We start from the raw sequence: 17,465 nt of genomic DNA, 5'->3' as shown, positions 1-17,465 counted from the left end.
CACTTTGTACCAGCAGTAGGCTCGGAAGCAGATACAAGTGCAAAATCTGGACTTAAGTGTCTGCATGCAATTGATGAGAGTATAGACAATGCCCCTAGGCCATCACTGTATTCATGGTGGCTTGGGGATACTACCTGGGATAAGGCATCCATGCTGCTGCTCATCGTCCATGCACCACAAGTAAACACAGTGCTTAGGCAGAGCATTGAGTGAAGGGGACAACAGAAGGGAAGACAGGGGAACCTAGAGGACTGAGAGTAGATGTGAGAGAGAGAATGATTGTGACAGAACTCCCAGCCTAGCACATGGCTGCTTCTATTCTCTCCCAACTTGAGCAAGCCACAGAGAAAGGTCACAGAAAGGTCAGGCTTTGAAAGCAAGAGACATGCCAAACAGAGTAAACAAATAGCTTTTTGCTATGGATACAATGGTGACAGAGCTAGGGAGGGAGGAGGAAAAGGGGAGACGTTTGAAGCAAGGGAAAAGTGGAGAAAGCAAGGGGAGATGGGGAAAGGTAGAGGAAAGTATAGGAAATATCAGAGGGAGGATTGGACAGCTTTTTCTCTTATCTTCTCTAGCCCCTGCTCAAGTAACCAGAACCCTCCTATGCACATCTCACTGACCCTGCTAAAGTAATAGCCTCCTCCCTTAAAGTTTTTTCACTTTGAAAATCTGGTCGCCCTCAAAATAAAGTGAGTCAGATCCTCAGCTGATATTAATCTATTATGCGAATCTGTCCTATTATTCTTAGTATTTCTGTTTAAAAATATATCTCAAACTATCCAGTTATAGCAAACATTTCAAGCCACTCAAACTCAGGCAGCTCAAAGTTTCAGAGGAAGTCTCCCAGTTCCTAACATTGTCATCCTTTTTGAGTGTCACTGTTTTCAGAGAACTATTCACAGTGACTCCAAGATCTCTTTCTTGAGTGGTACCAGCTAATTTAGACCTGATCATTTTATATGTATAGTTAGGATTATTCTTTCCAATGTGCATTACTTTGTACTTATCACATTGAATTGCATCTGCCATTATGTTGCCTAGTCACCCAGTTTTGGGAGATCCTTTTTAACTCTTCACAGTCAGCTTTTGACTTAAATCTCTTGAGTAATTTTGTATCATTTACGAACTTTGTCACCTCACTGTTTGCCCTCTTTTCCAGATCATTTATGAATATGTTGAACAGTACTTGTCTAGTACAGATCCTTGGGAGACCCCTCTATTTACCTCTCTCCACTGTGAAAACGGATCATTTATTCCTACCCTTTGTTTTCGGTCTTTTAACCAGTTACTGATCCATGAGAGGACCTTCCCTCTTATCCAATGACTGCTTATTTTGTTTAAAAGCTTTTGCTGTGGGACCTTGTCAAAGGCTTTCTGAAAGTCAAAGTACACTATATCGATTGGGTCACCCTTGTCCACATGCTTGCTGAGGCACTCAAAGGACTCTAATAAATTGGAGTGGCATGATTTCCCTTTACAAAAGCCGTGTTGACTCTTCCAATATATTATGTTTATCTGTATGTTTGATAATTCTGTTCTTTTCTATAGTTTTCAGCCAATTTTCCTGGCAATAACAGGTTTTCTGACCTGAATCTGCTTTTTTTTTAAGAGTTAAAAACTTCTGGAAACTTCTAGCCTATACATTATTTTACTATTTTGTGTACTTTAAAATGATTGAATGAATTTTTCCTATTTTAAAACAAAAAATATGGTGTGTTGAGACCACATGTATATCAATTTTTAGTTCTGAAGGAGTATTTTTTCAATCTATAATCTTTTAAAAAAAGGTTTTGTCATGGAAATGCTTAGTGAATTCAACTACATTGGAGAAAACACAACGAAGTAAAAGGTTATTATGTGTTGGCAATATTCAACGGCTGTCTGTTCACTCATATTCTCATAATCAGTTTAGAAATAATCAGGTAGAAATTGCCAATGGAACACAATATTCATTGTGTGTTCAATTGCAAAACTGAAATTGTGTGTGTAATTTTTGCACATACATGCACTATCTTATGCCAAAAAGGATTTGAAAATCTAAGACAGATAAGTAGAGAATCAGTTACTTGATTAATGGAAGCTGATTTCCATTTGGGTAAATAAATGGATGTGTTCAGAAAAAACTGGCAGCCTACATGTTATATGAACCTTTTTCCATTTAAGTCTTAGGTCAATCTATACTCAGAAGTTATGTTCACCTGGTTTGTTGCTCAGGAGTGTGAAAAATCCACATCCCCTGAGCAATATATTGAAGCCAGCCTAACCAAGAGTGTAGACAGCACTAGGTTGACAGAATTCTTCCATGGACCTAGCTACCTCCTCTCAGGAAGGTAGATTAACTATGCCAGTGGGCGAACCCCTCCCATCACTGTAAGTAGTGTCTACACTGAACTGCTGAAGCATCACCTAGGTTGCATTTCAAGTGTTGACAAGCCTGTAGGCTTAGCATGCATGAGCAACTTTGAGGTATTTTCTTTTGAAACACATTGACATTTCCCAGCATGAATAAAAAGAAAAGCACGTTTTTAAATGTGCACATCGAACTCAAAGTAATTTAAGGACCAGTCCCACATTCACAGAAATCAATAAAGTTTTGCTGTTAACATCAATGGAAGCAAGATTAAGTCTGTAGTACATAAATTTAAGTAAAATTCCAAATGGAAATATGCATATTGCTAAGCAGCCTCTACATGCTTTATTCACCCTTTCCAAACTTGAAAATATTTTAAATTAAATATTTTAAATTATGAATGGGGTTTCTTTGCTTTATGCCTGGTATTCCATACAAGTTAGTACTGAGGAGTCTATGCTACATAACTAGTACATATAGTAGATCTTTTTCATACTGTACTAGAATTATCAAGCCCTATAAACAACCTCTGAAAAGGTCCTTCTTGAGCAAATGATTACGTAGCTTATATTAAATATAAATTAAATATTAAATTAAAGCCTGATTCACACCAACATTCTTCCAGTTTTACATCAGAGTTACACTGACATTAAACTGGAATAACACAATTAGGAATCAGGCCCATTGTGTCTTTTAATACAATCAGAAATTTATATGGTATATCTCAGAAAAAGAATGTGTTTATTTTGTCTCTGTTATTAACAGGGGTCTTGTCTGTTCAGGTAATTGCAGCATTGAATCAAACCAATAATAGTTGCGGTGATAATAAAATGTTTTTTATTGTCTGCGTATTTCATAAGTTACATTCATTTTGAAAAAATAGTAAACTGTCTTCAGATCTACTTTGTATATAAGGAATGAGCTCATCAGCAAAGTTATCCACAACCAAATGTAGAATAAACTTACTGCTATGACTTTAGCACATCAAACATTAAGGGGTAGCTTCTTTCCCCTTCTCCTTCTGTGTGCTTTGACAACTTTGGATTAAAAAGTGTTCACCATTAAAAAGAAAGGAAATATTACTGGCTTTAATTTAAATGGTATTTTATGAAAACATTCAAAATTGAGGAGGACAAAAATAAGGTTCTATGAAAGATCCAATCCTTTTAAATGCCTTTTTATTTATTTAAGTCTCTGAATTGTTAGAAAAGCATATATTTTTGTACAGATCCTACCCCCGGCAATCTTTTCTTACATAGTTTGAACATACTGAACACAGTTCCTTTCTATGGTCTATTGTATTTATTTATTTATTAAGTTGTCTGCAAATGTACCTATTGCGTCATGCAATTTTACCTGAAGTGTTACCATAGTTAAAATAATCCAGTTAATCAGTAATTTGGTGCTGTCTTCTGATGTGCATTCCTCTTTTTCAAATGCATTTATTGAAGTAAAGGATTTACATCATATGAAATCACAGGGTTTTCATGAGTTAGACTAGCATACATATGTACAGCTTTAGGTAGAGATCTCTAAAGTAATATTTACAGTGTAAACATCAACTTTTATTATATCAGAAACAAATATATCACACTGTCACTTCACAACATATTTGTTTTGGTTTGAATACTGAAGTCATTTCTTTGAAATACTATGTGGAACTCAAAAAATAGTTTTGTTCTTCTCATAGATTTTACCAGCTCTCCTTCAGAGATTCTGAAAAACAAGAAGAATGTGTGTTTCAAAATCAATGTTACAAGAGACTGCAACATCAGATAACATTCTCTAAAGTGTATACAACCAAGACCCAAATCCTGCAAACACCAACTACTGGGTGCAAGAGTCCCTACTGGGAGTAGCAACTTTGATATCTATGGAACCCCTATTCATGGCAATAAGGACTGTGCCTGGTAGTGATTGCTTGTAGAATCAAGCCCAACCAACAAGAATGCTGTTGAATATCAGCATACTAGGCAAGATGGATGATACTGAAAGCAGTTGGATCCTTGGAGTGAATAAGTGCAGATTACCAAGGTGACATGGCACCAATGGATACTGATAGAATAATGGACAGCACTGACCAGATTCTCCCTCTTCAGGGAAATCTGTAGCATGGTTACAATCCCCTAATCTGTGAGGGAGGAAGGAACAAATTTAGGAATTGCCAGGATCAGAACAATGGTCTGTCTAGTCCAATATCCTGTCTCTGACTGTGGCCAGCGCCAGATACTATAGAAGAAGGTGTAAGAAACCTTGCAGGAGGAAATGATGGAATAACGTTCCCACAAGGAACATTTTTTCCCTAAACCCATCATTTAGAAGTCATCTTATACCCTGAAATGTGATCTTTTGGATCTCTGCTTATGTTTGGAAAAATGCATTTTCTTCTATTATCTGAAGGAAATGAAAAACTGAAAAAAAACATTTTCTTACTCATATAAGTTCATCAAATGCTAGGATGGGTTAAATAATTACTTTTTATTTATTTGTAGTCCTTTTTTTTGCCCAGTTGCATCAACAGCACCACTGATATGAAAAATCCTCTAACAGAGATTAATATATTTTCAAGAATATCAGGCCTGATTCACCACTGTGTTATCACTCCAATGTAAGGTCTGCATAATACATTGAAATCAATAAGAAAAGGAGTACTTGTGGCACCTTAGAGACTAACAAATTTATTTGAGCATAAGTTTTCGTGAGCTACAGCTCACTTCATCGGATGCATTTGGTGGAAAATACAGTGGGGAGATTTATATACACACACAGAGAACATGAAACAATGGGTTTTATCATACACACTGTAAGGAGAGTGATCACTTAAGATGAGCCATCACCAGCAGCGGGGGGGGAGGAGGAGGAAAACCTTTCATGGTGACAAGCAAGGTAGGCTATTTCCAGCAGTAAACAAGAACATCTGAGGAACAGTGGGGGGTGGGGTGGGGGAGAGAAATAACATGGGGAAATAGTTTTACTTTGTGTAATGATTCATCCATTCCCAGTCTCTATTCAAGCCTAAATTAATTGTATCCAGTTTGCAAAATAATTCCAATTCAGCAGTCTCTCATTGGAGTCTGTTTTTGAAGTTTTTTTGTTGAAGGATAGCCACCCTCAGGTCTGTAATCGAGTGACAGGAAAGATTGAAGTGTTCTCCAACTGGTTTTTGAATGTTATAATTCTTGAAGTCTGATTTGTGTCCATTTATTCTTTTACGTAGAGACTGTCCAGTTTGACCAATTTACGTGGCAGAGGGGCATTGCTGGCACATGATGGCATATATCACATTGGTAGATGTGCAGGTGAACGAGCCTCTGATGGTGTGGCTGATATGATTAGGCTCTATGAGGGTGTCCCCTGAATAGATATGTGGACAGAGTTGGCAATGGGCTTTGTTGCAAGAATAGGTTCCTGGGTTAGCGGTTCTGTTGTGTGGTGTGTGGTTGCTGGTGAGTATTTGCTTCAGGTTGGAATTGGAGTTAATTTGCAAACTGGATACAATTAACTTAGGCTTGAATAGAGACTGGGAATGGATGAGTCATTACACAAAGTAAAACTATTTCCCCATGTTATTTCTCCCCCCCCCCACCCCAACCCCCATCTGTTCCTCAGATGTTCTTGTTAACTGCTGGAAATAGCCTACCTTGCTTGTCACCATGAAAGGTTTTCCTCCTTCCCCCGCTGCTGGTGATGGCTCATCTTAAGTGATCACTCTCCTTACAGTATGTATGATAAAACCCATTGTTTCATGTTCTCTGTGTGTATATAAATCTCCCCACTGTATTTTCCCCCAAATGCATCCGATGAAGTGAGCTGTAGCTCACGAAAGTTTATGCTCCAATAAATTTGTTAGTCTCTAAGGTGCCACAAGTCCTCCTTTTCTTTTTGCGAATACAGACTAACATGGCTGCTACTCTGAAAATTGAAATCAATGAAATAGAGTAACACAGGTGTGAATGAGGTGCACTGTCTCCAAAGATTCTGACACACAACTAAATAGGAAGTAGTAACACAGCTATTAAGTAGTAACTCAGATATTAAGACTATCAGAACAGAGGAAAAAAGGGTCTTTCCCCACTTGACACACAGTTTCAGATAGGAATTAGCTGCCATGTAGGTTGGGCTAGTGGTGCACATGTTTCTCATTCTACAGTTTTAGGGGGAGCTTGGATTTCAATTAGAAAGAATGTCAGAAGGCAAAAAGTGGGGATGGAACTTTATTTTTTAATTAAAGAAAAGCAGTGAATTTATTCTCAGAAGCCAGAATATTCTTCCTAATTAAAAATAAATCAATTATGCTTTTTTGCCTCAGTGCCTGTGATTTGAAACACCCAAGTGAGCTAGGTGCATTAGCAACAGTGTCAGACTGTTCATTTAATTAGGAAGTTAGAGTGAAAGTAATCATGGGGATCATTTAATTAATCTTATTAAAGAGGTCATTACACTAAGACACATTCCCTGTAGACATATAAAATATATAATGGAATGTGGCTCATGCCAGAGGGGTGCACTTTACCAAGAGGCCATCTTTTGTGCAGGATTAATATCTTAAGGGTGGGGTGACTACTGCTGAACGGGAAGGATAAAAGTAAATTTGGACCTACCAATGGGAGGCGGTTCAGCAGCTCATCTACTGTAACATCATCATAGGTTTCGGAAAAGGAGGGTTCAAGCAATTCTGCTTCATGTCGAAGGCTGGTAGGGTTTAGCTCTTCTTGGCTGTTGCAGATGAGAAACATGGATTTTGTTGCACTCAGAAAAATAAGACAGAACTAATCATAGTAACTTTCTGTTTTGTTAAACTTTATTAAACAGTTTTTTTAAATAAGTGAAGTAGCATGTCTAGCACTTCCCTAGATATCAGCACATTTCAAACATTGTGCATTTTCATTGTAAAAGTGTTACCTCTTAGCAAGTCCTGTGCATAAGCCCTAGCTCTTCAATTCTTCCTTTACTAGGATGTTTGTTCTAAATAAAAGCATTTAAGAATATTTCAATAGCATTTTCCCTTATTTTAAGACTCCCAAATTCTGTGTGTTATTCTTCTTTCATTCTAATTTGACTGTGAAGTGTGCTGTAAATAAATCACTAGGAGAAAATGTCACTAATACTTGTCTATATATTAAGATTACATTCCAAGATCATTAATGTTCATTGTGTTTTATTTTATTTTCTTAATACCTTCTTTTTCCAGTTAAAACTGAGTTTAAATATTTCTTCACAGCCATTTGCTTTCGAAATCGGCTGTAGTTGTCAGTGAAGACAGCATCAGAGTGACGTTTGACGGGCATCTGTTCGTCCATGAGGTTGTTGCTATGTAAACATAAAAAACAGTGGAAATGATCACAAATATATTCGACTAGAAAAGATAAAGACTTTGAACTATATGCAGTAAGTTGTCAGTTGCTGACTAGCTGAGTAAAAATTCATTTCCATTCCAATTTTCTTTTACTACTTCAAAAGTCTCTCTGATCAAATTGGTAAAATCCTGAATTTTTTATTCAGTCTTTACTTAGCAGATCTCCTATGGACTTCTTCCCATCTCAGTGTAATTAGAATTCACATTGATGTCTCTGGAAGTTTTATATGAGCAAGGGTTGAGCACAGACTTTAGGATTTGGCCCATTCTGTTTTCTAATAATTAAAATCACAAATCCTTATGTGCCAATTCTTGTAATTTAGGAAACCCTTTTAAACAAACTGAAATCATCCTGATTTACACTAGAAAGATATTTGAGCAAATTATATAGGCTGGTTGAAATATAAGGAACCGAGTAAAGGGCCTAGTCTTGTTCCCATTGAAATCAGTGGGAATTTTGCTTTTGACTTCAACAGGAGCAGGCTCCAAGTATTACAGTATGTTTATATATAGCTTTAAAATGTTTGCTTTGAACAGTAGTGTAGTCAAGAGTAAACATGGGTAAATGGAGTTTACCCACTTCTCATTTGAGGAATAAGGAGTCTGGGTTATTTTACCCACTTCTTTTTTCTTTTTCTTTTTCTTTTTCTTTTTTTTTAACTCCAGCACCACTGGCTTTGAGTAAATTTCAGAGGAAAAATAGTACTTTGGGAAAGCCAAAGTTGAAGTCAGAAGTTTCCTGCATCATAGTTTAGAGGCAGATCTTCTTCAGATGGTGTAATCTGCCATAACTCTACTGAAGGAACTACATGGTTTTACACCAGCTGAGAATCCAGTCCTTTGTATTTAGGGACAAAGTAGCCTGGGTAGAAATACGTGCAAATTCAGTGCCCAATTTCTAATCACCTTCTGGGCATGTAAAATGGGCATTTATGCACCTAAGTGTAAGTCTGAATGTCAGAGTGTAGGATTTGCATGGCCTGCAAAGGGAAAAATATTACAAAATTAGTTCAATAGTTATCATATTACAGCCTGATTTTTTTCAGAGCTGTGTTTAGTGTGTGATGTGACTTCTCTCAGGTGTTCGCTATATTTTATATATAACTCAAAAAGTCACTTTTGAACAAATATTACAATACATATAATACAAATAAATTAATGTTAATTAATTATTTTTAATAACTTAGTTCTTATATCTGAAGATTCCAAAAAATTTTTAAAGGATGGCAAATATCATTGTTTCCAATTTACAGATGGGGAAACTTATGCACTGAATGGTTAGTGAAGCAAGCTAAATAAAAGCTCTATGTAAGTGTAACCTCACCTAACCCGTTTTCCAATAAGTGATTCCAGATATCTCCTTGCAGAAAGTTGTCCCAAAAGTTTGCTGTAGCCACTGGTAAAAAGTCCATCAGCATGTCTTGCATTCCTAATATGATGAAAAAATAACTCCACAATAAAATCTGGGCTCTATATATTACAAGTATATACAGTTTTTATTTTCAATTTCATAAGCAATTCTTTTGAAAATTATTATTATTGCTTTGATTTATTAAACAAAAAATATTTTAAAAAACATTTCCAAATGATTTATTATTACTTTTCAGCCCTTTCAGTACTCATGCTATAATGACAATGAACTTCACAAAACTTTGGCAAACAAGCATACATTCTATGCTCCCTTTTAATACTCAATTTTTCCTTTCAAATGTCTTAAGCCGTTTGAAAAGTTCATTGAAATAAATGCAGGAAAAGCACTTTCTACTTTGGTATCATTCAAGCAATGCATCAAAGCTTATCCAGTATTTATGGCAACAAAAATTCTCACCTATCTATAGCTCTGGACATGTCAAAATAGAATTTGTCATTTTCTGGTAGTGCATTTTGCAAAATGTCAGTTTCAGGTTTTAATGAACCTTGGGCTTGATCAGATTCACTTGCTCCATCAAATGGCATTCTGTTTCCCAACCTATTGGAGAAGAAAATCTGGTAAAGTATTGCAAAATGAGGTTATTTAATACTGTCTTTTTCAATGCAATTTGCATGCAGTCTAAAGTGTCAAACAATATACATGTGTCTAATGCGCAAGACATTTTAAAGCAAACTGGATAAAGCACAAGAAAATACTCTGCAAGTAATAATCCTTCATTGGCAAGATGATAGAGTAACTTGTGTAATAGATTTTCTCCATCTTTAACCATATATTTATATGAATCTTCATATTGTTATCAATATATTGTTGCAATATAATGTTATCATTGCAAATAATTGACTTAAGGGAATACCATGTAATCCATGGTCATTATAATTACTTGCAAATGGCAATTGTAAAATTCTTAATGGCAACCATTGCAATATACAGGAATATGTATATGATATAAACTATGGATTAAATTCTCTTCTGTGTAAAGGGCCAGAAAATCTATGTGCCTCTTAAGTTCCAGTTAAGACCTTAAAATGGTGTGTAAGTGGAACTAATTGGTTCTTAGGCCTTTGAGCAGATTCTCTGAAGAGGGATTAATTTTACCATATAAAATATAAACATATAGCTATATACTGATTTTTATTCTCTTTTAAGACTGATTTACTATTAACTCATCAGAATATCTCACTGCTAATAATTAACGTGTTTTCATCATAACCACAATTCTGTTCAAGTAGTGTTAATATCCCAAACATTGACCGATTAACTTTTTGTTAGCTTATGTGTTAATATTGCCCACTCCCACAATTTGATGCATGATCTCATGTATTATTAAGGATAACATGACTATGTTGCAGTGGTATGGCCTCAGACATTGCTTCTGGTCACTGTTGTATTCTATGGAAAATGATAGCTTCCCATCAGAGTGGTAGATGCAGCATGTGATGATGTCCCACACACTGAGGCTGGGAAGAGATTTTATGCTAACATTGTAGGCATACACTCCCTGTGGACAAATTATACCTATTGGAGTAAGACATGCAGGATTTCGCTCTTATGAGTATTCCTTCAGCTACAGATGTTTTATGAAACAAGTGCAATTACTGTTGTGTGAAATAAACCAACCCAAGTGGCAAATTTTAAAATTATATAACTATAGTTATATTCATTTGTTCTTTTCAGCATGTACATTTGTTTCAGCTTAGTACTGAAAAACACACTGTAACATTTGACTTTACCTTATCTAAACAACAACAGAAATTCAAAATATCAAACTACAATGTGTTCTTTACTCCAAAGCTATGCATAGATGTAGGCAAGTCACTTCCTCACAATCTACTGTAATACAGTCTACAGCCATAATTTGAGGCACTGTCCAGCTATAATGGTAGGGTTGAGGTGAAATGTAGGGTTTGCCATAAGAAGAGCTGATACTTGCTATTTGTGATAGGCCAAGGCAACCCCAGAAACACAATTCAGCATGTTTTCTTTACTATTTGTCATATTCATTACTAAAGGGCTATTCGAGTGGAAATGGTACTTAGGACCTTTAAAATAAGAAGTCGTTTAATTGCTATCCACCAGTGATGCTGGCACTGGCTGAATGAAAGGATCACATCAGTTCCTGATGTTCTTGGCGAACAGATGGAGAAGGAAGCGCCACTTCTTATAAAACCCTTTTAACGTTTACATTATTTACAGAGAGGGGAGGCAGACCAGCCCATACCATCCATGCTACTGCCAAAAGGGGCCATCTTCACTGACGCTATTGCAAAGATCACCAGCGTACCCGATAATTATTAGTCCCTTTCTGTAATGTTGATGGGAGAATGTAATAGATGAGCCTTTCAACCACGTTTGCTAAAGAGAAGGGTCTTGTATTCAAGCCGTGGATTAGCGTTTCCAAGATAACAAGTACACTAGGACGCTGCTGATGCTAACTAACTAGACCGTTTGCTGCAATATCGCCCTTCGCAGGTCGTGTTGTGTCGTTAGCGAGCAGCAGGGTGCTTTAGCTAGAGGTTGCAGGAGTTGGAACAGCACTTACCTCATAGCTGAATATGTCCCCAAAGGCGGTAATGCCAGTGCTGGCGAGCAGAGAACACTGAAGAGTGTGAAGGACAGAAGAAGCTGGGAGCTGCTTCTATGTTCCATCCTGCTGGACCTGAGTTAATGAATAGGAGACAATAATTACCTCCTGTCGGCACTGGTTTCCGACTGCATATACAGAGGGCCAATTCTAAGATGCTTTTGTTGCGGAATGACGGAAAGGGGGCGGAAGGTTTCGGATCCCACGTGGAAAAGTAAGGATCTCTGCTGCGGGCTACACCTCATCCCTCAAATATGGCATGCCAGGGGACTGCTGTTTAAAATTTGCTGCGAGCTATATCTGTTGCTTTTGCTTTAGAAGTCAGGGGCACTCGCTGGGTAATAGGGATCTGGTTGACAAGAAACTTATTTTTTCGAAATCACCTGGAAGGAAACTATTTCTTCTGGTTTGTAATTCCTAGTATCTGCTGACGGCCAAAGGCAGGGAGAGGGTGAAGGGGAGAAGTTCTATCCAAAACGTAAACTTCCTTGAAACTCAGGCATTAGGGTAATATAAACCCGTTTGAATTTGAAGAATGAAGCAATAATGTGAATTGGCTCTGTGCATCCCCAACGTTTGTGCTCCGCTGGGGAAGCCACGTACACTTACTTCTCTTCACTAGTTTAATAACTGAAATCTGGTGAAACAGGTAAAGAATGAGTAGCAGATGGTTCTCATGCTGCGCTGTGCAATACTGCCGTAGAAAGCCGAGCTGCACTTTGTTTCAAGCAGCCAAAAGGCAGGAGCAGGCAGTGGGGGATTTGCGTTGAACATTGTGAACATTAATGTTCACGTTCACTCAAAACCAGTCCGCCGCCTTCGGAGCTCGGAACCGACACTTTAAGTGGAAACTTTGCGTAGCGTGTCAACCCCTCTTCTAGTCGTGCCCCCCCTCCCCTCCCCTCCCCCGCAGGAAAGAAGAGCGCAGGGAAAGCGAGAAAAGAGAGATCGGCTTGATTTGATTCATTCGGTGAATTTAAACTGAGGATATAAAAGGATAAAAACGCTACGAGGGAACGCGAGGAAGCAGCGCGTGTTAACTGTACCTGAGGGAGCAATCGGCACGCAAGGGCAGCTAACATGCAGCAGGAAGGAGAAGTTAAAAAGGAAGGCGCAAAGCAAAGACACCCTAAATTGGTGAAGCTGAGCTAAAGTCCATAGGAATTGATGAAGGCTTAAAAGGAGAAGGTAGCGTCGGAGAAGGCAGGACTGGTCTAGAATCCCCATTTGCTGGCGGGTCAGCGACTCTTTAGCGTTAAGACTGTTTGCACTGCTCTTATGGGGGGGGGGGGTCCTTTCTTCTCGCTACTCGCTAGGCAGGTCCAGTGGGGTTAGTTATGGAGCCCAGGCCTAGCTGGCGGTACTCACGAGGCAGGGAGCCGGTGCTTTCTCCTGGGAAGGCCGCCCGGCGCCGGGACTTCTCCTGGGTGCTGAATTCCTCGGCGGCTCGTCCCGCGGACTGACGGGGACCGGGCAGGGGTTGGCTCCGTGCCCGCTGTGTCGGTGGCGTTCCCCAGCCCTCCTCCTTCGGCTGATGCCGTCTCTCCCCTGCAGTAACGCTCTGCTCAGCCCTCCAAGCCGCCCGGTTTTATAGGGTGAAGCCATAGGAGCACGGTTCTGCTTCAGAGAGAGCAATCACGTTACTTGGGAGACGTCACTAGTCCCAAGGGGATGGCTGGAAGTCCGTGAGCGCTTTGCTCAGGATGCTCAGAGCCGGGGAAGAAGTTCATATTTAATTCATGAGCAGCCGCGTACCCCGTTTTCATTGATGCATATTAATGGATGGCTTAGCCAGTGAGTAAGGCTTGGCTGACAACCTAATTCAGCCTAACCCAGCAGAGCAGAGTTGGGCAGGTCCCGGGTTGCAGCCCAGAGCCCCTGTTGCACGTTTAGCCTGTGGAGGATTACCCGGGATCGGTTAGCAGCCTGGCTCTCCTTCTGTGCATTAAAGACACCGAGGGATGGGGCAGAGCGGGCAAACATGTGGGGAGCGGCCGAGTTGCGTGGCCAAGCACGAGTTCCGGGCAGAGCTTCTGTCTAGGACGGTGGCACCGACCTCCGCAGCCTCGCATTTACTCCCAGAAAAGTGTTTGGTGCCTTGTAAGCTGCTCAGTGTCCCGCTGAGGTTGTGTAGAAGGAGGCGTGTGTTAAAGTACACGGCATTCGGGGGGCTGCTTCCACCTTTTGATCTGTTGTTGTTTTGTTTCGTTTTGTTTTTTAGCATCTTTGGTTCTCTGCGTGTATGTTACAATTCTCCAGGCACGCTTTGCTTCTGAAGTGTAAGGACCCTGCCAAGCTCCCGCTCGCTGCAGACACACAGCTGTGCTACAGATACACCCTAGCTGCTCCCTGGGAGTGCTATCTGCCGTCCTCGGGGACCAGCGATGAAAGATCACCATACTTGACACAGTTAGAAAGCTTTATGCCGCGAGAGAGCTTTCCGTGTAACCTGTAAAGCAGAGATTTGGAGCAGAATAGCTGGATAAGAAGGGGTGTCTTCTTGAACTGCCGACAGCTATGATTTTTATGACTTAAGTTACTATTCTGTGGTTTCCCGTTTAAAGCATATTTGCTCACTCAGATTATTCGGGGACATAAAGCAGCAGTAGGTGCTTGAAAACGTTGACCTAAACCAAAGACTGGAAGACGCTAGGCTCGCCGAATAGGGAAGAGGTGAAGCCCTGAGACTGGGCACCCGAATGGAAAGGGGACATGCGCTTGGAAGCAGAGCCCGTTCTTGCTCCGCATTGGGATCGCGCCCCGAGCCCCAGAGGTGGCATCAGTCCCGCGGCATGTGGCAGGGCCCTTCGTTTTACTACAGCCCCCCATTTTTACCCTGAGAAGTTGTTTTGCGGGGAAGCCGATTGGCCATTAAGCACGGGTGCCCGCCTAAGCGCTCGCCTGGTTTCTGCAGCCTAGGTAGTTTTCGCCCATTCCTCTTTTGTTTGCCGAATTCCCTTTTGGTATCTAAAACTCCTACGTCAAAAGAGCCCCGTCAAGGAATCAGTTCGGTAAAGGGTCACCCTCCGGTTCTGCTCTAGCTTTCTTGTGTATGTGACCTACACCGAGTCCTCCTAACCCAAGATAGCCGGTGTACAGAACCAGCGCAGACGATTTCACCGGTTCCGCTGACTTATCTTAGGGTTTCCGTGCTAGTCTCTCAGGTGCCACAAGTACTCCTCTTCTTTTTGGGTGCTTCTCTGTTTCATGTATTCGTAAGCTTAGACAGGCTCGACGGGGAATATTCTGCGAGCCTTAATCGCATTTGCTAATTCGGTTACATAACAATTAAGCGAATTAAACGCAAAAATGCCTGGAAATTTGTTTCTCGGATGTCAGCTGTGACTCAAACCAGAGTTCCTGCAATGGCCTAATTCCAGGAAATTTTCCCTGGTTACATCATAACTGGAGGCCGAATAAGCAGTTCTGTTCTGGAATGGCATGATGAGCATTAATAGCTCTTCTTCACCTAACTCCTGGTGAAGTTTTCCCTCTTAAAGGCTCTATTTGGAGTTTACAAGGTGCTGTTGCACTGTAGGCTAGTGATGATAAACAGAGGCTTAAATAAAGTGCTTCAAACGACTGGTAAATGCCATTTTTGCGAGTTCAGGTAGAGGAAGGGACCTGTGGAAGAACACAGGGTAAAAGTTTAAAGGAGGATACTCCTGACTTTGAAAGAGGAGTTTATCTATGACTTTGGCAACCTGAGGCTGTGAGTTTATTTTGTAAACGCACACGTAGAACTGAAGCTGCGTCTGCAAAGGTTAGTACTGAGCAGGTTCTTTGTCCGGCCAATTCCCTGGAAAAGTTTTACAACAGTCAGCTGGCAAAAGCATGCAGCTGTGAGTTTCAAGAAAACGCGAAACCTCAAGATCTACATGTGGCGAGAGCGCCACCTACACGCTAAAGCGCTGACTTTCTTGGCGTGTGACGGCTGGGTGTAAAAGGAGCTCCCCTGCGGTTAGCTTAATGAACCGAGCACAGGAGTGAATGTCAAATGTGGATATTCTTGGTCGATGTGGGAAAAATCAGGTACCTCCTGATATAGGAAGTAGGTAGAACTCCCTGTTTTGCCACGATCTTGTCGCTCATTTCACAAGGCATGTATATGGCTAGTAGAGAATTGGACTGGACAAAGCAATAAGACAGGGTTTGTGGAGGGCAATTCTGCATGGATGAGGTTACACAGCCGGCCCTGTCTCGATGTGACACCGTTCCTGAAAGAGCAGTCTATCTTATATAGCTCCCATACCCATGGTACCTGAGCAGCTCCAAAACCCCCTGGAAGGTAGGGCATTATCCGCATTACACAAATAAGAAACAAAGGCCCAGAAAGACTAAGTGACTTGCCCAAGGTCATGTCAATGGCAGAGCTGGGAACGGAACCTACCTCTCTTAAGGTATGTCTACACTGTAATTAAACACACACACCGACTCTGGGACCTGGGCTAAGGGGCTGTTTAACTGCAGTGTAAACATTTGGCCTCATGTTGGAGCCTGAGCTCTGGGACCCTCCCCCCTCAGGGGGTCCCAAAACCCTGGCTCTAGCCCAAGTCTTAACATCTATACTGCAATTGAACAGCCCCAGGAGCCCAAGTCAATTGACATGGGCCAGCCGTGGGTGTTCAATTGCAGTGTAGACTTACTGTTACACTGCAGACTCCTTATGGCAACATGGAGAGTACACACCGCTAGAATATGTACAAGTAGCAGTGTAGATGGTAAGGCACTGCTTAGGCAAGTAAAGACATGCCGTAACCCTATTTCCAGACTGGATTATCTTTCCTCTCCAAAGATGACCCCATGCCACCCTCTATTTCCTCCTGTGAAACCAGACTAAGTGGTGCAGAAGGGGATTATGTCACTTCTATAGCATGCGTCCTCTTTTCTCTTGGCCCTCTCTCCCCCTGCCACAGAGGTCTCCCTGTAGGGTAGCTATCTGCAGGATGAGGAAGCTGGGTTAGCAAGTCGAGTTCCCTACCAAAATCTCCTCTCCTTCAAAATCTGCTAGGGAAACCACCACAAATGACTACATCCTCTTCTGTGTTTTGGAATCTCCTCTTGAAATAATAATCATAATAATAATATTATTATTGTGTTGTATTTCCATAATGCCAACACTTGGGTAGGCACATGCATACAAGAAAACATGACTGCCTAAGGAGACATAGGAGAGGCAAGCAGGCCCTGCATGAATGCTGGTTGCCCCTTGCTGATCCCCTGAGATCTAGGTGGATCCATGGGTTTGGGGCATTTTCCACTGATGGGAAGAGAAAACCCTTTCCCACAAGGAAAAACTTAGCAGGAAATAATATGAAATAACACTCATGGAGTTTCTACTGAGTAAGAACTGGGCACAGATAATTTTCAGGAAGATAAGAAGAACATAAGAATGGCCGTACTGGGTCAGACCAATGGTCCATCTAGCCCAGGGTTCCTGTCTTCTGACAGTGGCCAATGCCAGGTGCTTCAGAGGGAATGAACAGAACAGGAATCATCAAATGATCCATCCCCTGTCACCCAAGATAGTATTTTGCAGCTGACATCCCATGAAATATCAGAGTTTTCAGCAGGAATATCTCTGCATAGTACCCAACTTCTACATTCACTCAATGAGCCCATATTAATTGGGGTCCTTTGGTATATTTTTATTCCTCTTACCTAACCACATCTTACCTTCTTTTAGGTAAGCAAAAGGATAAGAATATAGCTGTCCAGAAGTATCTGAAGAGTGTAATCACCA

The 17,465-nt window shown here is 40.6% G+C and overlaps 1 protein-coding gene across 5 annotated transcripts in view; it reads right to left on the bottom strand.

Annotated features, from left to right (window-relative positions):
• Positions 1-3,172: 3,172 nt before the first annotated feature.
• Positions 3,173-17,465, bottom strand: part of LOC119853662 (vasoactive intestinal peptide) — a 76,329-nt gene continuing 62,036 nt past the window's right edge. Inside the window, exons 1-7 of one of the 5 annotated variants that reach the window (XM_043511217.1) lie at positions 13,091-13,667; positions 11,681-11,797; positions 9,538-9,681; positions 9,034-9,138; positions 7,532-7,663; positions 6,955-7,069; positions 3,173-4,069 (exon numbers count right to left, since the gene is read on the bottom strand). In XM_043511217.1, coding sequence (XP_043367152.1) covers positions 4,061-4,069; positions 6,955-7,069; positions 7,532-7,663; positions 9,034-9,138; positions 9,538-9,681; positions 11,681-11,787 — 612 coding nt within the window. In that variant the 5' untranslated portion in view covers positions 11,788-11,797; positions 13,091-13,667 and the 3' untranslated portion in view covers positions 3,173-4,060. Of the gene's footprint in view, positions 4,070-6,954; positions 7,070-7,531; positions 7,664-9,033; positions 9,139-9,537; positions 9,682-11,680; positions 11,798-13,090; positions 13,668-17,465 lie in introns of those variants that run through there. The other 4 variants (XM_038396991.2, XM_043511215.1, XM_043511216.1 and 1 more) reach the window with 4 other exon arrangements.

This window comes from Dermochelys coriacea, chromosome 3 (assembly GCF_009764565.3).
Source record: "Dermochelys coriacea isolate rDerCor1 chromosome 3, rDerCor1.pri.v4, whole genome shotgun sequence".
Lineage (NCBI taxonomy): Eukaryota > Metazoa > Chordata > Testudines > Dermochelyidae > Dermochelys > Dermochelys coriacea.
This window is presented reverse-complemented; position numbering and strand designations above follow the sequence as displayed.